General features: G+C 43.6%; 1 protein-coding gene across 1 annotated transcript in view; it reads left to right on the plus strand.

Moving 5' to 3' along the window:
• Window positions 1-23,316, plus strand: part of PCSK2 (proprotein convertase subtilisin/kexin type 2) — a 272,390-nt gene that overhangs the window by 199,105 nt on the left and 49,969 nt on the right. The window contains exon 7 of the mRNA XM_015063231.3: window positions 18,458-18,546. Within this exon, the coding sequence (XP_014918717.2) occupies window positions 18,458-18,546 (89 nt within the window). The remainder of the gene's footprint in view (window positions 1-18,457; window positions 18,547-23,316) is intronic.

Here is a 23,316-nt window from a genome sequence, read left to right on the forward strand (position 1 = left end):
AAATCCTTTTCAACCCACCATAAGATGATAAAAAACATGCTTGTTCCACTTGATCTGTTGAAGACAACTGTTTTGGCCCTCTGCTCTGTTTCTATGTGTTTTGGAAAAATGCTTCTGCTGTAACCTTATAAGTGCTCATGTAGTTCCTTGCAATGGAGCAGTAAGCATAATTGGCAAAGGTTTGAAGTATTTTTTTAACTGAGGCACAATCGACATATGACATTATATCAATTTCAGGTATACAACATAGTGATTTGATATTTGCATATGTCACAAGATGATCACTGCATTAAGTCTGGTTAGCATCTGACACCATGCATAGTACCAAAGGAATATTTTTTCTTGTGATGAGGTCATTTAAGATCTATTCTCTTAGACATTTCCAAATACGCAATGCAGTGTCATCAACCCATAGGTTCGAAGCATTGCTTGGCGTCCTACCATGTTAACGTACCCAATGGTCCATCCAAAGGTGTGACTTTTCTTCCGCCTGTTTTGCTACTAAACATGTAAACATGCAGTCTCTTTTTTCTCCAAGTAAAATTCTTGCCTTTACGGTTGATTGCATACAAGAAATATTGAGAAATAAAGTCGTGTGGCTTGCTTACTCAAAATCGGCTAGGTTTTAAACCTAGCGCTTCCCTATTATTGATGTTCTTGGGTAAAGTTCATAAGAACATATGAACTTCAATTAATGGTATAATAATATGTGTACATCACTCTACTCGTTTCTTTCACTTCCATGGCAAACGCGTGTAGGCAAAATAAATGTTGCCGTTCTCTGTTCGGTGAGAAGGAAACAGGCTCAGAGAGGTTGTGTGTCTCTTCCCTGGTCAAACTAGGATGTGTCAAAGCCAACACTTGAACCCAAGCTTCAGACAGGTTTTTAAATCCAAACTGTACCATTCTTTTATAAGCAACATTTTTATGATAAAAGACACAAAGCATGATGGCCAGACTGGCCAGATATGGGTCCCCAGCAGACCAGGTGACTTATACTCTGTCCCTACAGTCAGCAAGTTGACCAGAGTGTGACTGGGGGACACAAAAGGGCACATGAGTTGGGGGTCTGGCAATTACAAAACATGCAGAAAAGAAGAAAGGAGAAAAACCAGTCACATTTGCAACATTTTAAAAAAGATCATTACCTATGTTCAACAGCACAATTTACTCTTCATCAGCTCCTTCTACGACAGCTTTAAAATTATCACGTCGTGTTCGAAAGGGTGTGCTTAGGAGACGAGGGTGTATCCCAAAGGTCTGAGAACTTCTGACATGAAGCATCTCATACCCTCCACAACTTACAACCCAATCTCCTAACTTACCCTTAGCAAATAAACCCTTTTCAGACACAGAGATGTGAAGTCCCCAGACAGATGTCACTAAGCCAGGGGCAAGACCTAACGGATAATGGTGGTTTGGAACATTGCACTGAGGAGGACCAAGAGGGGGTGCCCGGCTTCAACATGACTGCTTACCAGTTGTCCACATGACAGCAGGGCAGGAGCAATACATGTGTCACTTGTTCTCTCTACAGCTAGTAGGTACTAAATTAATCTTTGGTGGATTGATGCAGGCACAAAAATATAACCAACACAATGGTCCCCTCCCCTCCCCCACCCCACCCCACCACGGCCCATTTTCTGAACCCAGCACAACCACCCCAAGCAAGTCTCCCTGTGTGATATGCTGTAAGAATATTCTTTAAACAAACAAACAAACAAACAGAATTGGCTTCTATTTTAAATACTTTCATTTGCAAACTTGTTCTTGAAAGTTCAACTTTAAACTGGCTAAAATCGTCTAACTAGGGCGAATTGGGGCTTCTTGCAACACAATTCTTCATTGTCGGTGGTAAAAATTCCCCAGTGTCCGATTGCCTGAGACACAGTATAATGAATCAAGCATGTAGGATCTTTGCTTATTAGGAAGCCACTGACTCAAGACACAGGAGCCACTTTGACCTATAATTAGGGCTTTTCCCAATGATCAAGTCATATTCAAAGATCCTTATCCACCATCTTGTTATTATAAAGACTGGATGGTACCAGTTCAAATCATGGCCTCTCGAAACATAATTATTATTGTAAATGCTTATGGAAGGAAAGTGGGTCAAAGTCCAAGCCCACACCACTAGCAGGACCTGTGGTCTGAAAAGTTGGGTCTGTCCTGGAGATGATTCCTTCTTGGCCCAAGGAGAAGTTGAATATAACATCCTATCCATGCGTGTAGGATAAGTTTATTCAGAATTCCCTCCGGGTGAAATATTTGCCTGGGATTTTCTTCCATATAACTTAGGGCTTGGGGCAGGAGGAAGGAGATGAGTGGAGGAATACAGAAAATAAAATGGTCATGGGTTAGTAAGTGCTAACGCTTATCATGGGTACATGAGATTTCCGCCTACTTTTGTAGATCTCTGGGGTTTTTTTTTTCCATAATAAGAAGTAAATTTAAAAAGTATGGGGCATAATTTAGTTTGGTATTTATGAAACTATTAGCTTTGATATGCGAGCTTCTGAGGAGCTTGCAAAATGTCCTATGAGTGGAGACAGATGCCCAAATCACCACAGTGCTAAGCGTAGCTAGGGCTAAAATAGCAGCTTATTAAGCAGTTACTGTGTTTAAGGCACTGTTTTAAGTGCTTTGCATGTATTAATTCAGTTAATTCTCATAATAAACCTTTGAAGTAGCTATTATCAGGGCACAGTGGGTTGAGTGTCCGACTTCGGCTCAGGTCATGATCCCACGGTTCATGGGGTTCGAGCTGCATGTCTGTGCTGACAGCTCAGAACCTGGAGCCTGCTTCTGATGTCTCCCTCGCTCTCTGCCCCTCCCCCACTCACACTCTGTCTCTCTCTATCTCAAAAATAAACATTAAAAGAAATTTAAAAAAAAGAAAGAAAGAACTCTTATCAGGACTATCCCCATTTTGAAAATGGAGGCATAGAAAGGCTAAGTAACGTGGACAAGATCATACAGCTAATACGTGGTGGAGACAGGATTTGACACCAGTGAGGGGGTCATTATACGCACCACCTCATAACAAAGATGTCTTGGAGAGTATGGAGCAATGCAAAATTATCTCTAGCCAGAGAAGCAGAGATAGGCTTCCCTGAGCGGGTAGCATTTGCTCTAGGATTTGAAGGAAGGTAACTGGTAGAGTTAAGGGGTATATTCCAGGCTGAGGGTACAATTTAGGTGAAGGAGGGGAAGCGGGAGGTGCAGACACGTTCAGGAGGTAACCTGGACACCTGGCCTGGGAGTTAGAGCCCGGGACAGGGGGCAGCATTCTAAGAAGGCTTCATGGAAGAGGTGTGCATCACGCAGGCTTTAGGAGAAAGGAGGAGAGATTTTGTGATTGGGTCAGAAACTGGGCCCGAGGCATAGATGAGGACCCTTCTCTCACTGCACTCAGGGAATGTTGCTGCCCGAGGCTCCGGGAGTCTTGAGCCAGCACATGCCTTTGGCTGGAGCTGTGTTCACTGCCGTGCCAGCATGAGTCTCTGGCCAGTTCTGCAGCCACGAAGGCATGCCGGTTTCTTCAGGTGCTCTCCTCTGGGCGTGAGCACCTTCAAGTGTGCATTTCTTCAAGAACCTATTTAAAACTCCCAGCCAAGGACCGTTTATGAAAGCAAACTTCATGCATATGCAGAACTGCTTTTAGAGGATGGGGATATTAGAATTTCTTGCCCAGTGCTAAATTTGACTTTGTAGGATTATTTCTTTTCAAGCAGAGCAAGTGTATTTATTCTACTGTGAACCATTTAATAATTACATGCAGTATCTGAGCTCTAGAGATATATTTGAAACACAGTTGAGAAATTTGCAAAACGAGTAAATTTCCTCCTAGCTTGCAAGCAGGAAAATACAGATGGCCGAGCAAAGCAATAATATAGTAGTAGTAGTAATCCAAATTGCAAAAAAGTAGAAAATCATGCACATTTAATGAACCTCACTAATATGCAGAACAGATATAACCGACTTCCTGTGTGGTATCAGGATCTAGCATGACATGTTTTTCTTCGCTGGCATTCAGTAAATGTTGATTGGCTGGTTGATAGATGGGCGGCACACCTTGTCAGCCATGCCAAGATGTTGAGTGGCCTTGACATCCGTCCACTTCAGAGCTTCCCACTTCCTCCGAGGTTTGCAGCCCACGCTTTGTCAATAATTTTCCAGCCTTGCTCGGTTTTAGGTCAATGTTTGGTGATGCATTGCAGATCTGTATTCCATTACCGTGCTGCTGTCCATAAAAATCCCTCTTGCATAGCATTTCTTTGACAGGCATTCACCACTGAAATGTCATCCCTGCCATCGGCAATATTTATGGAGCATCACAAGGGTGCAGCACGCTCTATCTATTAAGCCCTAAAGAGTAAGAGATTTGGGATTCGATGCAATTCGTGGCCACAAAAAGTTTACCATAAATTCAGGGAGAGAGAAGACATTTATTGCTCAAGAAACCCAAATGGGGGTGAGGGAAGGAAGAACGATAAATGGATACTGAGGAACATTTATCTCCACGTGGGCTTGTGTGATTGATAGTGTTAGTTAAACCTTCCAATAAGAAAGATCTAAAATAAAAAATAAATAAATAAATAAATAAATAAATAAATAAATAAATAAATAAAAAAGGGGGCGCCTGGGTGGCTCAGTCAGTTAGGCGTCCAACTTCAGCTCAGGTCATGATCTCACAGTCTGTGAGTTCGAGCCCCACGTCGGGCTCTGTGCTGACAGCTCAGAGCCTGGAGCCTGCTTCGGATCCTCTGTCTCCCTCTCTCTCTGCCTCTCCACCGATTACACTCTCTCTCTGTCTCAAAAATAAAGAAACATTAAAAAAAAAAAAAGAAAGATCTTTAGTGATTAACTTTTTTTCTTATTAAAAGTCATATTTCATTTTGAAGAACTCTATGTGACAAGCCAAAAATGAACATGTGGGAAAAGCGGCCATCTCTGGATGGTTATTTGCCCGTTGATGGAAACCAATATTTTACCCTGGTGACATTTAACGGTTTAGAAATGCATGAACATCTTTCCCGTCTGTCTTTATGAACTGATTCTGAAATCACCTCCTGGATAATAAAATTTAAACTGCTTTCAAAGACCTAATCTAACTTTTTCTCTCATGTGAGCTTTGAGAAAACCTCATAAGCCCATATTAGTTCAAACGTGGCTGCTTGTAATCAACTGTCTCTCTATCCAAATCAAAGCACAATGAAATCCAACACAGTTTAACTTTGTGAGCTATACTGAGCCATTGGAGAAATACCATAGAGTTGTTTTTTAAAGTTTATTTATTTTTGAGAGAGAGCGTGGGCGCACCTGCGCACAAGCTGGGAAGGGGCAGAGAGAGAGGGAGAGAATCCCAAGTAGGCTCCATGTTTGACAGCTCACAGCCCCATATGGGGCTCAATCTCACAAACTATGAGATCGTGACCTGAGCCAAAATCAAGAGTCCAACGCTTAATCGACTGAGCCACCCAGGCACCCCCACAAAGTTTTTTTTAAAACATTTCTGGTCCCTTACCTGGATTAGGCAAGTCTTCATTATTTAAATTTTTCCCCTCAGCTAAAAGAAATAGACATAACACAGATTTGGGGGTTATGGAGAGAATTGTATAGATCATAGAAGAAATCTGTATGTTGTATTGTTATTTCTACTTTGGAAACAAATGTTATGCATGCCATATAGGTAGATTCTATGGTACTCAGGTGGCAATAATTCTTTCCTTATGGGAGAAAAACACAGCAGATTATGATGGACAAATGTAGTGTCATGTTAATTGCTTGGCATAGATTAAGTGATCCCTGAATCAGTTCCCCCTATCTGTAAACTGGGCCTGAAACTCCACCATGGAAGTTTGTATAAGGGACTAGAGACACATACTTGGTTCAGAGCATGACACGTGGTAGGCATTTCCTAAATGGCAGCAAATATTAATTGTGAAATTCAGTGAAGGGATGTCTATAGGAGCTAAGTCAAAGATTCCCCAACTAGATAGAAAACGAGGGGAGTTTCTTCCAAAGGAGTTAATGGATGACCCAACACTCCACCCATCTTTCTTAGCCCTTCATTCTCTCATCTGAGCCTTTGACACGAGACAACAGTAGCTGAAGGTTAAACTTTCTGGAGAGAGTCTGATGTCTCTGTTTCTGCAGTGCTGATTAAAAGAAGAGTTATATCCAGAGATAGCTTAAATGCATGAAACAAGATTGATCTGTGGGGAAAATTGAAGAGCCTAGCATCTAGCATCAGGAAGATGGAATGCCTCTTCACTTCTCCAGAAAGTACTAGATGATTGCAAGCAGACCCAAGGTTTTCCCCAGAAGCAGCTCTACATGCTTACCTATCCAAACCTTTGGGCTTACTCCAAAGTCTTACCTATAGAGACCTTTGGATATGAGCCAGCAAATATGACTGATCTCTGCATTTCATGTGACATGAAAGCTTCTTTTTCCAAAGACATGGCTGAACAGACCGTAGCTAGCCATATAGAGCTCTGCTTATGTAAGAATATGTATAGACCTAGGGAGACTGGAGTCTGGAAGGCAAAGACAGCCTCATGTCCATGAACCTGGCCAAGTTTCTCACTGGCTTGCTGAATGAATTCCCCATATCTCCAGTATCTCTGTGAATCCAGAGCCCTAAAACATCATTATAAGACTTGGCTGTGGGATATAGAGCTAAGGAGCCCATTAAAGCAACCAAGGGAACAATAACGAGGAAAGAGCCCAAAGGAAGAGAGAGGAAGAAAAGGAAAAAATACCCTGCAACTCAAACTAAGCCTACAAACTAACATTCCAAAATATCTGGAAAAAAACACATCAAACACAATTTAAAAATCAGGACATGAATTTATACCAGGTGAAATTAGTTTTATGGAAAGACTTGAAAAAGACAATAAAGCAAGTTATGTTTTGTTTGCTTCGAGGGATAAATGCATGGATAACATCCATTTAAAAAGAAAAATAAATGATGGGGAAACACAAGCAAAAATAAACATGAATATAAAAAAGGAACCAATTGCACTTGGAATGAAGTCTCAACGAATGTGATAACATCTAGCCTGGGTGCAGTTGAAGAGATAATTATTGAATTGAAGATAAACACTGTTTATTAAAAAATCTACAGCAAACGTGCTTCTTCTGGACGGCCGGGGGAGTAGAGTTGACATACAATGCTATTTATTTTTGAGAGAGAGAGAACGTGTGTGTGAGGTGGGGAGGGGCAGAGAGAGAGGGAGACAGAGGATCCGAAGCAGGCTCCAGGCTCTGTGCTGACAGCAGACAGCCCAATGTGGGGCTTGAACTCACGAACCGTGAGATCATGACCTGAGCCGAAGTCAGAGGCATAACCTCCTGAGCCACCCAGGCGCCCCTACAAACATTATTCTTAATGCTGAAACTTTGATGGCATTCTCTTTAATGCTGGATGAAATAAGAATTCTGCTTATCCTCTCTTTTATCTGACACCATGCCACATCTCATAGCCAATGAAATCATTGTAAATCTAAGGAAAGATACATGAGAACATTAAGGAGAAAATTATAAAATTTAGAAAAGACATAGAAGAAGTCCTGAATGAATGGCGTTGCCTACTAAGTTCACAGATGGGAGGATGGAACCATATAAAGATATGAAGTTAATTCAATGCAATTTCAACTAAAGTCTCAATAGTATTTTTCTGTGAAACTAGAAAATCTGATCCTAAAATTGATATGGTACAGCAAAGGGCCATGAATACAATAAGAAGACAAAGAAAGAGGAGGAGGAGGAGGAGAATGAAAATGAAGAAGAAATAAAAGGGGAAGATGAACCACGACAGCAAGGTGGGGAAATTCTACCTGCCACATATCAAACATTACAAAACCATAATAATCGTGAGAGAACGGCGTTAGCACACGGAGTGAAAAAAAGATCAAAGAAACAGGATAGAAAACCCAGAGGCAGACCACCACATAAAAGAATCTTAATATGGCCAAGATGGCAATAAACACAATGGAAAAAGGACGATGTAGTGATATTCGATAAATGGTGCTAGTTATTCATATGGGAAAATAGGTATCACGCACAGAGCGTAAACAAATTCTAGGGGAATGAAGGCCTAAATGTATATAAATCTTTTAGAAGTAAACTGCAAGAAAATGTCCTTATGACCCTGGAATAGGAGTGGCTTCCTTAAACAAGACACTAGGCCACAAGGAAAAGGAAAATATTGAGAAAGCTAAGTTAAAATTAAACATTTTGGTTCAAAATCACAATAAACAAAGTTAAAAGACAAGCCACAGACCAGGAGCTTATGTGCAACAAGTTCTACGAAACAAAAGGGTTAGTATCCAATAAAGAACAGCTACGAATCAGGGGCACCTGGGCAGCTCAGCTGGTTAAGTGTCTGACTTTTGGTTTTGGCTCAGGCCATGATCTCCCAGTTCGTGGGATCGAGCCCCATGTCGGGCTCTGTGCTAACAGCGTGGAGCCTGCTTGGGATTCTCTTTCTCCCTCTCTCTCTGCCCCTCCTCTGCTCTCTCTCTCTTTCTCTCAAAGTAAATAAATAAACGTATATATATATATATATATATTTTTTTTTTTTTTAAACAAGAACAACTACAAGTCAATGAAAAAAAATAACTCCATAGAAAAAATGGACCAAGGTTATATGCAGATGATTAACAGAACACCTGAGCTAACTTGTGTATGAAAAGATGCTCAGCATTCCTAGTAATGAGGAAATTGCAAAGTGAAACAATGAAATACCATTTCACAACCTTTGGATAAGCAAAAAAGGTCAAGTTTGATGATGCTAAATGCTGGCACTCTCCCACTCTGCAGGAGGTCATATATATTCAAAGAACCTGTTTTCACCTTTACAGACATATCCTAGAGGAACGGTCACAAACGTGCACCGGGTAATAACCCACAAGAATGTTTCCTTTCAAATTATTTGTAAGAGCAAGCAAATTGCAAACAATCCAAATGCCTATCCCTAGGAGGACGAACAAGTAAATTGCAGCCTATCTATAAATGGACTACACACAGTGCTGCTACACAGCACTAAAAATGAACGCACCAGAGTCTATGAATGAACCTCGGAAATTCAAGTGCAAAAAGCAAATTTTAAGAAGATTGTATACAAGGAAACACGTATACTGAGTTGGAAAACAAGCAAGTAGTGGCATATATGCTTATGTACATCTGATTATAAAGTAATTGTATAGAAACATGCACAGGGATTCCAAGGATCGCCTGAGTACAGTGGCCACTTACGAGGAAGCAAAGAGAGGTATGGGCCCAAGGAGGTCTTCGAGTGAATCTGTAAATGTTTATTTCTTGAAAAAATAGTTATCCCGGGGCGCCTGGGTGGCTCAGTCGATTAAGCGTCCGACTTCGGCTCAGGTCATGATCTCGCGGTCCGGGTTCAAGCCCTGCGTTGGGGAGCCTGGAGCCTGTTTCAGATTCTGTGTCTCCCTCTTTCTATGACCCTCCCCTGTTCATGCTCTCTCTCTCTCTGTCTCAAAAATAAATAAATATAAAAAAAAAATTTTTTTTAAATAGTTATCCCTATATAAAAATACATGGAGGGGCGCCTGGGTGGCTCAGTCGGTTAAGCGTCCGACTTCGGCTCAGGTCACGATCTCGCAGTCCGTGAGTTGGAGCCCCGCGTCAGGCTCTGGGCCGATGGCTCAGAGCCTGGAGCCTGCTTCCGATTCTGTGTCTCCCTCTCTCTCTGCCCCTCCCCCGTTCATGCTCTGTCTCTCTCTGTACCAAAAATAAATAAACGTTAAAAATACATGGAATGCACCCTTGTAATTATACACTCCTTTGGTCATGAGAATATCCAGGGTGCCTTAATTAGCCATGCACAGAACTCCACACTTTGCTTTGCTCAGGAAGACGGGGATTAGACCAGAGACTGTAACCGTACTACATATTCGCTCTGCCGTTTAATTTTGTGCTGTGACCAGAGTCTCCGTGACAAATGGGGTATGTGTTCTTTATTCTACCTGCCCTTGTGTTCCTTCAAGGGTTTGTTTTCCTCAAGGCATATGCTTTAAAATTAAAAACTATATGGTCTATAATAGAATGAAAGTAGGTACATGGTTGAACGAGATTTGATTTACCCTCATGGGAAAACTGAAGGTATCTTAAGAGAACAACATTAGAAGTGCTCATTATATCACCAAATCTTGCTGAATGACACCCCTGTTCCCAAAATGTCTCTTGAATCAATTTCCTATTTTCTCTGCACACTGCCACTGCCTTAGTTTTTATTCTACCATCGCAGCAAGGGCTTTGTCTTCCTGCTCTCTCTGAAAAACCACTACCATTTTGTTAGTTACATTATGTGTGATCATGGCATTGTGGTTATCTAGGATACTATCATTTTTTTACAGATATATTAAGCAATTTGAGGGGGGTGAATCTGTATTTTTCTTTAGGCTGATTTGCAAAAAAAAGCATAATCAAATATGGCATAATATTAATTGTACACGCATGCACAAGACTAAAGAATAAAAATAACCAAATGTCTATCAGTAGATGGCTGATCTAATAAGCTATAGCATACTCACACAAAAAAATCTGAAGTATGGGAAACATTTGGCTTTGATAGAGTTGGGTGGTAGCCATATGAGATTCATATGCAATTATGTTATTCATTGAATTTGTTTGTATTTTTTTAAGTTTATTTATTTTGATAGAAAGAGAGAGAGAGGGGCAAAGGCAGAAAGAGAGGGAGAGAGAGAATCCCAAGCAGGTTCCATACCGTCAGCACAGAGCCCGATGTGGGGCTCGATCCCACAAACTGTGAGATCATGACCTGAGCAGACATCAAGAGTCAGATGCTTACTGACTAAGCCACCCAGGTCGCCAGTTTGTATTTTTTAAATAATAATAATAATAATAATAATAACAACAACAACAGGGTACCTGGGTGGCTCAGTCAGTTCAGCATCTGACTTTGGCTTAGGTCATGATCTCACAGTTTGTGAGTTCAAGCCCAGCATCAGGCTCTTTGCTATCAGCACCTAGCCTGCTTTGGATTCTCCATCCTCTTCTCTCTCTGCCACTCCCCCACCCATGCTCTCTCTCACAAATAAACAAACATTAAAATAAAAAGAATAATAATAGGGGCACCTGGGTGGCTCAGTTGGTAAAGCATCCGACTTCGGCTCAGGTCATGATCTCATGGCTCGTGAGTTTGAGCCCCACGTTGGGCTCTGTGCTGACAGCTCAGAACCTGGAGCCTGCTTCCAATTCTGTGCCCCTCTCTCACTCTGCCCCTCCCCTACTAGTGCTTGGTCTCTCTCTCTCTCTCTCTCAAGAATAAATAAAACATTAAAAAATTTTTAATAATAATAATAATAGTAAACATAAACTGAGCCAAAATAGAAACACCAAAATGTCATCCAGGTCTCATGCCATTAACAAAATCACTTCTGCTCACCAGCCTCAGAAGGTCCATTAAATCGGCCAATGCCCAAAGGCCCTCCCATGCACCACGCAAACCTCAGAGGAGGGTAGAGAATAAGAGGTCAGACAAGATAGACTTTTTTTTGCTCTTTGAGGATGGTCTTATTCTGATGCTTGTCATCCAACATCCTTGCTGTCCCCCTTGTTGTCATCTGTTTGGTCCTTACGGTATCTTTCAAATTCGTTTCTTTCAGTTACTTACTATTTGAATGTCTCCTTCCAGATAAGAGATCAAGCAGCAACTACTAATATAAATATGGTAGAACTATTCAATAAGATTAAAATCAAAGTTTACTAGTTCAGGGGCGCCCGGGTGGCTCAGTCAGTTAAGTGTCCAACTTCGGCTCAGGTCATGATCTCACGGTTCATGGGTTCGAGCCCTGCATTGGGCTCTATGGTGACAGCTCGGAGCCCAAAGCCCGCTTCGGATTCTGTGTCTCCCTCTCTCTCTGCCCCTCTCCCACTCACGCTCTGTCTCTCCATCTCAAAAATAAAGAAACATTCAAAAATAAATTTTTTTTAAGTTTACAAGTTCAGGTTATTCCAGCAGCTATAAGAAATACATCCCCAAATCTTAGTGGCTTAACAATAAAAGTTATTTATAATTCACCTACCAGTTCCTGCACGTATTCTGGAGGAACAGCTTCCCTCCAAGCAGCGATTCAGGGATGTGGGCTTCTTTCATCTGTGACACACATTTCCAAAGTTACCATGCTTGTCCACGTCAAACTAAAGGAGGGAAAAGAGCACAGATAGACACTCGTGGGTGGTATTTATGCCCTGACGCAGCATGCATCCGTGTGCCTCCATCACGTTAGCATAATTCAGTCATATGGCTGCATGCCAGTGCAAGGGAGACCTGGAAATGGAGCTTAGCCAGATCCCAGAAAGAAAAGAAAATGAGCTTGGTGATCAGTTAGCATTTTCTGCCAGCAACAAAAATCACGTTGCAAAGTAACAGATAATGTTGTACCAGAAAACCTGGCCAGTGGTACCAACAGATGAGTGAGCTAAAGAGCCAGTGAAAACTCAGTTACTTTTTGTATTGGTTGGGGTCCTCCAGAGAAACAGAACCAAAAGGATATGGAGAGAGAGATATTTATTATAGAAAATTGGCGCATGCAACGATGGAGACTGGCAAACCCCAAATCTGCAGCACGGGCTGGCAAGCTGGAGACCCAGGAGAGCTGATGTTCCAGTTCAAGTCCAAAGGCAGCCTCCTGCAGACCCAGAAAGAGGCAATGTTGCAGATGAAGTCCAAAGGCTGTCTGCCAGAGAATTCTCTCTTGCTCAGGAAGGTCACTCTTCTTGTTCTATTTAGGCCTTCAACTGATTGGATGAGGCCCACCCGCATTAAGGTGGGGCACAATCTGCTTTACTCAAAGTCCACCAATTTAAATGTTAATCTTATCCAGAGGCACCTGGGTGGCTCAGTCGGTTAAGTGTCTGACTCTTGATTTCAGCTCAGGTCATAATCTCACGGTTTGTGAGTTTGCACCCCATGTTGGGCTCTGTGCTGACAGTGCAGAACCTGCTTGGGATTCTCTCTTTCTCCTTTTCTCTCTCTCGCTCTGCCCCTCCCACACACACTTTCTCTCTCTCTCTCTCTCCCCCCTCAAAATAAATAAACTTTAAAAAACTGTTAATGTTATCTAAAACACCCACACAGGAACACCCAGAATAATGTTTGACCGCATATCTGAGCACCCCTTGGTCCAGCCACGTTGACCCATAAAATTAACCATCACACTTTCTGTCCGCACTTTTCTGTTAGTCAGGAATAGATGATAGTCAAGGGTTCTGGGTAAGAGCGGGGGTTTGGGAACATTCACCTGAGTGTAAATTCTCCTACTGCCTCCTACGTGAAAAGTGACTTCTTATCCCTATGCCTCGGATTCCTCTTTTTGTAAATGGGGACAATAACAGAGGTGCTGAGGTACCCCTCTCAGCACAGTGCTCAACCCTCAGTAGGTATCAATAAATGAGAGTTGTTATATTCATTTTACTCAGTATACCTAACACTGTGCATACAGAAGGACATGCCTTTGGCTAGGGAGGGCGAGAGGGATGACTAAATCCCTTTAGCAAAAGGCCAGCGATGTGGAAAGGAGGGGCGTGCCTGGGCTGTCTCTTTGGAGATCCCCAGGGTCGGGGCTGCGCCTCAGGTGTTCACTTGGATACCTCTACAGCCGCTGCAGTTCTTTGGGGAAGCCCCAGTCATCATGAGAGTCCAGCTTTGAACCCCAATCCCCCGTAAGTTAAGCATGGGTTGTCCCTGTAGCCTTGTCTGTTTATGTATGAGTTACCGATCGCCAAATAATGTCACATAACAAATCGTCCCAAAAGTTAGTAGAGTCAGCTAGGCAGTTCTGTTGACCTGGACCAGGCTCGGGTTTGTGGCTGGGCTCACCCATGCATCCACGGTCAGCCTGCAGGGTGGCTGGGAGCCAGTTGATAGGATGCCCTCTCTCACATGTCTGGAGGACGGGTGGCTGTCAGCTGGGGGACCTGGGGTCGTGGCTGCATGGGTTTCATCACTTAATAGGCTTACCCAGGCTTGTCCACACGCGCCTAGGCAGGGTCTCAAGCTGAGGGGTAAGCTCCCCATTTCTACCACCTTGTTTTGGCCACAGCAGGTCACAAGTCCAGCCAGATTCAAGGGAGGCGGGAAACAGGCTTCACCTCTTCATGGAAGGAGCAAGAAAGGCACATTGTCAAGGGCACGGACTCGGAAGAGTGGTGGGTTGGGGCCATTTTGGCAACACATCCGTGACTCCTACCACCTGCCTCCCTCCCGTTGGCCTCAGTTAGAAGGAGGCCGACTGAGCGGCTGATATGTGTTCCTCACCCCCTATAGCTCCACATCTGACAGACATATGTTTTATTCTAGAAGCGAGAGGGAGCTACTGAACTTTCTTAAGAAAGCAAAGAGGCCAAATGAAAATGGATTTGGAAAAAGATTTTCCTGACTTTCGGGGGAGCAGGCACGCTTGTCTGAGACAATCAGGAAGGCAGGAGACAGGGGAAGGCATTGGAGGCAGTGGGAACAGAGCCTGGGAAGCCCCAGGGGTGTGGAAAGACATGGTGCCATGAACAATTATAGGGAACCGCCACTAGTTGTTTATAATTAGTGTTGCCTAATTTGGCAATGAAACGTTTCTTCCCATATGTTCCTTTGGAGAGCCCACAACACTAGTCTCCCCGCTTAAAGGTCAAAATTAAGGCTATGGAAGCACTGAGTGCCTTTAGTTCGCTCCAGCCAGTTCACACACATGCATCCACTAGCCTTCGGGGAGCAGTCTAGGGCAAAGATAGGAGTGCAGCGGGGCAGTTCAGTAACCGAGTGTTGGTCTCAGCCCCGCCCCAGCCATCTTCTAGCTGTGCGCCTTCGGGCCAGCACCTCTGAGAGTCAGCTCTGATGTCTGTGAAACAGGGCCGTGGTTTCTCATAGCCCTCCCGGGAGGCCTGAAGGGGGCCAGGCGAGCAAGGCACTGAGCACGGCATCTGGTAGTAGATAACGGCCTAGTGAGTGGCCGATGGGTATTCGTTTCCCTGCCTCCTTCGTCACCTGCAACAGGGCTCCCCTCACGATGAGGCCATCCGTGTTCTCCGAGGATGCTGGCACAACTGACTATCCCAGGCAAGGCCTAATTGCACACGTCAGCTCTCGGAGAGGAGATCTTGACAGGGCTAATTATTAAATAATAAGGAAATTAGTGCTTAGCCAAATTAGACATGGCATTGATTTTTAAGCTTTTATTTCAATATTCATATGTTCAGGGGAGCCTGGGTGGCTCAGTCGGTTAAGCGGCCGATTGCGGCTCAGGTCATGATCTCACAGTTCGTGGGTTTGAGCCTGTGTTGGGCTCTGCACTGACAGCTTGGAGCCTGGAGCCTGCTTCAGATTCTGTGTCTCCCTCTCTCTCTGTCCCTCCCTCGCTTGTGCTCTGTCTCCCAATCTCTCTCAAAAATAAACATTAAAAAAATAAAAAATAATTTAATTTAATCAGTATCCATTAAATTCCATTTTAAAAAATACATGTGCATATAGGTAAAGGATATATATATGTACTTTATATCTGGTAGGTACTTTATATAAGCATGTATTTAAATATATGGATTATATAGAATGTATGAGTATATATTATATATAAATATATCATTATATACTTAATTATGTACTTTTCTTTTTATTCTTTTTTTTTCAATATATGAAGTTTATTGTCAAATTGGTTTCCATACAACACCCAGTGCTCATCCCGAAAGGTGCCCTCCTCAATACCCATCACCCACCCTCCCCTCCCTCCCACCCCCCATCAACCCTCAGTTTGTTCTCAGTTTTTAAGAGTCTCTTATGCTTTGGCTCTCTTCCAATTATGTACTTTTAAAGTAGATCTATGAATCAACATAAAGAATGTACATATGTCAGGGGCACCTGGGTCGCTCCATCGGTTGGGCATCCAATGTCGGCTCAGGTCATGATCTCACAGTTTGTGAGTTCAAGCCCCGCATCAGGCTCTGTTCTGACAGCTCAGAGCCTGGAGCCTGCTTCGAATTTTGTGTCTCCCTCTCTCTGTACCACCCCCATCACGCTCTCTCTCTCAAAAATAAATAAACATTAAAAACATTTTTAAAAGAATGTACATATTTCATTATATGTACATATACAAACATACATATATATATATATATATATATATATATATATACACACATATACACACATATGTGTGTGCTTCCGCGCTGCTTTTCAGAACTTTATTTAGCAATTCCTTCAGCATTTGGAATAAGGTCCTTCAGCATTTGGAATAAGGTCCTTCAGCATTTGGAATAGGTGGCTATGAAAATCTCATCCGTGGTAGACTGAGCACCTTCTCAAAAATTTCAAATGTGATCCACAGACAACTTAAAGACAAGTAGACAGCGATGTGTTCAGTACTTTGTTTCATAGATTTTTTTTACCATGAGGGCCATCCTCTGCCCTTGTAACTACACAGTTTACCTGAACACAATATACAGATTTCATTCTTGTTCCAAAAGACATTTGGAGCCCATGAAAGATGTAGCCTTTATGGAAGTAGGATTTACTTTCTTTTTGAATTTATTTTATTTTTTTTACTGTTTATTCATTTTTGAGAGAGAGAGAGAGATTGAGAGAGAGAGAGAAAGAGAGAATGAGCAGGGGAGGAGCAGAGAGAGGGAAACAGAGGATCCAAAACAGACTTCTATCTACACTGACCGCAGTGAGCCAGATGTGGGACTTGAACTCATGAACTGCGAGATCATGAACTGAGCTGAAGTCGGACGCTCAGCCGACTGAGCCACCCAGGGGCGCCCACTTTTGCTCATATAATATATGATGAGTATATAATTATATATATATCCCCCTCCCCACACCCAGTCCTCGGGTGTGGTTCTTTAAGGGCTGAAACAATAGCTTTGCTTGCCCCAAGAGGATGATACAAACAGCACACTAGTCAACAATTTAGAAATCTAAACTCCTAGGGCCATGCAGCCAATAAACCCCTTCACCCATGTTTCCTTATCGTATTTGGAAAAGCCAACGCTCACCGCCCTGTCCCTTCAGCAGGCGGTGCTGACACTCTTCCAGCAGAGCGGATAATGTGGCCCAGTTATTCCTTTAGCTGCTTCATGGACCATTAGAATGGACTTTTGGGGACTGGGGACCAGTAGTTTCAGAGGACTTGTACCTTTGGAACCTCCCACGTCTTGAATGCTGTTTAGGGCTAGAACACAACACTTTGATAGGCTCAGAGTTTTTGCTGGTTTCAGGTGTCCGTTGTGGCTTAACAAACTACCCCAAAACTTGGTGGCCTAAAAAAGAATGAACACTTATTTGCTCACAGACCCGTAAGCTGGGCAGGAACAGCCAGTCTCCCTCCACGTGCCGCCCACTAGGGTGATCAAGCGAGGTCTGGAGGAGGAGGGCATCATCCCTCACGTGCCAGGAGCCTCATCTGAGGTGTTGGAATGGCAGAAATTGCTGGGTCTCTCTCTCTCTCTCTCTCTCCCCCCCCCCCACGTGGTCTCGTCCACTTGTAGGCTAGCCCAGGCTCCCCTCGTTGACACCCAGCACCAAGCTGTCAGCCTTCTTACAAAGTGATACATCACATCTCCACTGTGCTCTGTGGGTCAAAGCAAGTCCCCAGGCCAGCTCAATCCAACGGGAGGGGAAATGCACACAGGACAGATAGAACTGTTTAGAACCCTTTGGTAGAAGGCAGGAGAGAGCAAAACAAGAAGGACAAAAATTAATGGTGTCTGCTCCCTATAACGTTCTAGAACATAAGCCATGGGAAGGCCTTGCTCAGACTTGTAAGGCTGGGAAAACCTTGGAAAGGTTATCTAATGCCTGGCAGGGGTCCTTAATCTGGTCAGCCTCAAAGGTTCCGTGAGTCCCTTGAAATCGCATGCAAAATGTTGCCAACGCATGCTTTCTTATTCCTGGAGGAAGGTGGGAATCTATAGCATTCCATACGCCCTCCAAGGAGGCTATCTTCCAGAAGAGGTTAAGTGACCATTATCCTATACCTGACAGGCAGCCTTGCATGCCTGTGTAGAGAACCAGCCTTGAAAATAACCACTAGTCCACAATCCTAGTGCTCCAACCACTAGGAAGTGCTGAAGTGTTGTGATCCGACCAGCACACACGTGTCCTCTCATGCTTGGTGTTTCCTGGAAGCCTCTAAGTGTATTTTCTGCAGGAAGACACTTCAGATTTGAAAGTAAAGATCAGATTTCAAGGTGGAAAATGCTCTGAGAAGCCTCCTTCTTGTAGAAGCAGGTCAAGGTCAGGAAAATAGGTGGGAGGGGAGAGGGGGAAGAAAGGCGATACACAGAAGGAAAATCTGCCAGCCCCGGCTAACCAGACCATCGACAGCAAATTGCTTCCAGTTGATAGAATTTAAGGAACCTCCCCCAGAGTCTTTTGATGCCGTGTCTAACTTCCCTCTATTTTTCTCCACAGCCATGGGACCCGATGCGCAGGGGAGGTTTCTGCCGCGGCCAACAACAATATCTGTGGGGTCGGAGTGGCATACAACTCTAAGGTTGCAGGTAAGTTGTCCCTGCCAAACAGCAGGTGCCTTGAGCCAGAAGGCATCACACTACTGTCTCCAGCCTGGCTGGGGCCTGGCACAAATTCCCACTGGAGCAGCAGAGCCGGGTCCAATAGCTTTAGCAAGAGTGAAAAAGACAATCTTTTTAATCGATCTGGCAGTATCAATAAACTCAGATTTTTTTTCGAGTGTAACATAAATACAGAAAAGGGCACGGCTCATGAGCTCAGTGAGTTTTCACAACCCACCACATCCAAGGAAACCATCAAGAAACAAAACATCACAGGCACCCCAAAGGCCTTGTCATGTCTCCTCCCAGTTACTACCCATATACACAAGAATAACCCTGATCGTGGGGCACCTGGGTGGCTCAGTCAGTTAAGCATCTGACTCTTGGTTTCAGCTCAGGTCATGATCTCACAGTTCGTGGGTTCGAGTCCTGCATCAGGCTCTGTGCTGAAAGTGCGGAACCTGCTTGGGATTCTCTCTCCCTCCCTCTCTCTCTGCTCCTCCCCTACTCACACTCTTTTCTCTGTCAAAATAAGTAGAAAGAAAGAAAGAAAGAAAGAAAGAAAGAAAGAAAGAAAGAAAAAAAGAAAGAAAGAAAGAAAGAAAGAAAGAAAGAAAGAAAGAAAGAGAAAGAAAATGAGTAACCATGATCCCGATTACTAACAACAAAAACTGGTTATTGCCAGTTTTTAAACTTTAATATAAATGGAATTGCTCTGCTGTACTCTTTTGTGTCATTATCAACGAGACTCAAATAAAGACTGTAGAATATAAAGAGATGCATACAAATTATTGTAAACATACTCAAAGCTCTTTAAAAAACGGTTTTTTACACAGTGCATCTCATCTTTAAGGAAATATATTCTACCTAAACCTTTGTATCATGTGCCACAGGAAGGACATTTGACAATTTCATCCTAAAGGCAGCTTTAGAAATGACGTGGCAGATCACTAGAAACTTAGAAACCAACATCTTCCTCTCAAAAAAGAGAGGGAGTGAGAAGGAAGGGTTCATAAGCTGTCAACAAGATGCCGGAGAATGGAGTGACTCCTGGCACATTCCAAGTTTTGCATCAAATGGGTTCTTAATTTGTTCAGGCTGAGTCACTCAACCTTGTTTTTCTTTTTTTTACAACTGTCTTGGTATTTTTTTTTCCTAGCAATTTAAGAGAACCATAAACATACTTTGTGCTGACGCTTGCATTTCCAGGGACCTAAATAAAGCAAGAACAACCTATACAAACCCACCACCAACCTCTTTCAACACTGTTTGCTAAGAGGCTTGCTGGGTGCTGAATTTCACAAAAGAATCCATCTGGAGGGTTCTGAAATGCAAAATAGGGGAAGCTTTGCCCCTTGGGTTTCTGCTCTCTTTAGTTTGTATGCATTCAAAATGCTGGCATTAAAATGTCAGGAGCCATTATGAGCTCAGGGGAAAGAATAACACTCAGTTAATATTTTATAAGCCAGGCTCGTACCTTGGGTGGTATCTGAGGCGAGGTGGGTTCCCCATCCACAGGACAGAACTGGAGGCAACTGAAAACTTCAAACCTGGATTTCCCATTCACAATTATGGTTTTCAAAATAATTTGGATCCCAAAGTACAGTTTCAAAATACTTTTGGAGCCTGAAGTAACTGGGCTTTTTTGAACAGGGATTCTTAGAACTACTCCCTGCAAAATTGAGTTAAGGGCAGCTCAAGCGTTAGGAGGGTTCACTGGGGTCCCTTTCTCCGTCTGCCTTCTATCCTTTTCTCTCCTAGTATTTGCACCCTGAAAACATCTGAGCAGCTCACCAAATGTACCTCATTTTCCTGTTCTTTTCATTGGAATTCCCTAAAAGGGAAGCGTGAGATAAAGATTTGAGTGTGTTAACCTAAGAAATAAAAGAGCCAGTTATCTTAACCAGCAAAACAGGTTTACATTTATGACAACAGAGAATGGCAATTCAGGACGTGCAAGCTATAGCAAAACCACAGGCAATTCCCACAAAGTGGAAGAATGTCATTTTAGGGAGAAGAAGAAAGTTGGGAGGGGTTGTTTTGAATGGAAGTCCATTGGAGAAAAGCAGGAGTTTGGGGTGAGGGTGGTTTCTCTTTGGCTGAGTTGCGCGGATAGTCAGTTTCTCATAGGAGATGCAATGTACATCTTTTCCAGTTGGGGCTGGAAAGTATTGATTTTTTCCTGCTGACAATTCTGCTGGGATCTGTAATTGATGATTCTTCCTGTAATTGATATTGAGTGATATGGCTCCCCCTTCTGGACTCCTGATTCCATTTTAGTGAGGGCTCCCTTTATGAATTGCTTACAGGAGCAAGGAGTTTCTTTGGGAGGGTGATCCCAGGAAGCCAGAGTGAGAGAAAGAGGAAGAGAGACGGCTAAGGGAGGGAAGCCAACAAAGGGTGTGTAGATGAGCTGAGGACAAGCAGGGCTCTGAGGGACTATAGAATTGCACCCCCGAGGTGAAGAGGCTGTTTACCAACTCCCACCCCTCACTGGCGGGGGGCGGGGCAGTGCCTCCTGGGCCCTCAGCACCCTGTCCAGCCTGCCAGTTCACACGGGTGGAGCATAGTCCTGAGGCAAAGAATGCCTCCCCCCAGGCAAAGACACCTGGACAGGGTAGTGGATTCAGGCAGGTGCAACCCATAAACTCTGCCTCACCTGCTAACTGAGTCCCAATCCCAAAGGTGAGTGAATGCAGCCTGATCCCTCAAAGACACGACCTGACCTGTGCTTTGTGAAACCCCAGACAGCTCAGGTCTCACAGCAATGCTCCAATGTTCCAGAAATAGGCCAGAACTAGTGGGAGGCATGCCTAGCCACACAAAGATTTTAAGCAGAGGAGCCTCCTTTTCCACTCCCTTAATCCCAGTGGTGCTCCTCTGTAACAACTTCTGCTGGTGCTAACTGCTTAAGGGGCTCAGAAGTCTGGTCCCCATCATCCTGTGCCCATTAGGACACCCAGTGTCCTCTGGGCTTTACTGGAGAAGCACGAGGAATTCTTCATGAGGAAGCCCTGGACTGTTACTCAAGAATCACAATAAAAGCGGAATTTCATCCTCCTAGACCTTACAAATTTATGGGAAACATTTCTGGATGGCAATTCCAGAAGTTGGCTAGTTTTTATTACTCTAAATGAACCATACCTTTCCAGAGAAGCTTTCTTGCGGGTTTCTGAGCTAGGGATGTCTAGAGCGCCACCTGCTGGTGATCTGGGATCATTGCTAGTCCCTGGCAGTCTGGAGGTGTCCCATCACAGGTTAGAGAGGCGCCCGAGGTCTTGTTCCACGCCCTTCCTGAGTCCTGTGTCTCTCTTCATCCTGTCCTCAAAAAAAAAAAAAAAAAGGTTTCAGTTAAGGGGATGTAGAATCTTAGTCCAGAAATAGGAAAGTGGAGATAAGATGATAAAATGGGTCCTCTGAAGGGAAAAAAGGAAAAAATCATATAGCATCTCTTTATCTGCCTATTAGCCTGTTGGGTTTCTCTTTTCTTCATAAACTTTGCTCACTTTTCCACTGGGGTTCCTGTCTTTTTCTTGTTGATTTGCATGTGTTTTTGGTATGTCCTAGATCTTAGCTCCTGGCCGGTTACAGTCAGTGCAAATATCTTCTCCCAAACTTTCACGTGAGATCATTAGTCCGTCTGGATTCCACATTTGCATGTCATGCTGGCTTGGGATCCAGTTATATTTTTCTCCCAACATGACGCCAATATCATCCATTCAGGAATCCATCCTGTCCCGTTGATTTGTGGTGCCATCTTCATCATGTTTCAAGTTCCCGTGCATATATGGTTAGTCCCTGGGTAAATATAATTTAGATAAAACCGCCTAGCAAGTGTAAATTAGGAAGTGTAGCCACACTCCTTGTACTGCTGGGCCTTTGTATCTGCTCTTCCCTCATCCCAGAATACCTCCCCTATAGGCTTTACCCGGCCACCTCTTTATCCTGCACTTCTCAGGCTCCCCATTGTTACCTTCAGCATCACCTCCAGACCAGCCTTCTCATCTACACTTGATAAAGCATGCAGTTTTTTCTTCCTGGCACTAACCACTGTCCAGTTATTGCCCACATTCTTGTACATGGTTATTTGATCAATATCTTTCTCCCCAGGCAGAAAACAGCCTGCTTGAGGACAGGGGCCTTGTCTGTTTTCTGTCACCTCAGCACCTAGAACAAGGTCTGGCACCCAGCAGATGCTCAGAGCCTATTTGCTGAGTGATGGGAAGCAAAAAAGGAATAAAGAGAAGGAAGGGTCAGTGAATAAACCCATGGTAAGCAGTAGAGATTAATCACTGGACAGAAGAATGGATGGATGAATGGAGTTGTAAGATTAAGGGCATTAGGATCTAAGGACCCAAAGCCGATAGAATTTCTACCAGGAAGCAAAAGTATCTTGTCTTCCACCAGTACCACCTTTCTCACCTTTGCTATTTTATCCCAATCAAATTAGTTCCAAGGAGACTTGAGCCTTCTTATATCCTCTCCCCTCTTCCCTCCCTTCCAAGGGCACCATGATAATGTTCTAAGTGCTGGCATCACCAGTAGGAGCTGCCCCAGGGCCCACCATTGAAAAAGGGACAGGGGACCCCTTTATACCTATGCCCTAAGCCGCTCCAGGCTGACGAGTATCACGACTGTCCATCGACCATAATATAACACCATTCAGGTGTTACAAATAGAGTGTGTAAATTTCCAGGGGCTCATCATTTCCACCTATTCATTAGAATCTCAAAATCTTGGGCCCCAAAGATCCTTTAG

The sequence above is a fragment of the Acinonyx jubatus genome, chromosome A3 (genome assembly GCF_027475565.1).
Source record: "Acinonyx jubatus isolate Ajub_Pintada_27869175 chromosome A3, VMU_Ajub_asm_v1.0, whole genome shotgun sequence".
Taxonomy (NCBI): domain Eukaryota; kingdom Metazoa; phylum Chordata; class Mammalia; order Carnivora; family Felidae; genus Acinonyx; species Acinonyx jubatus.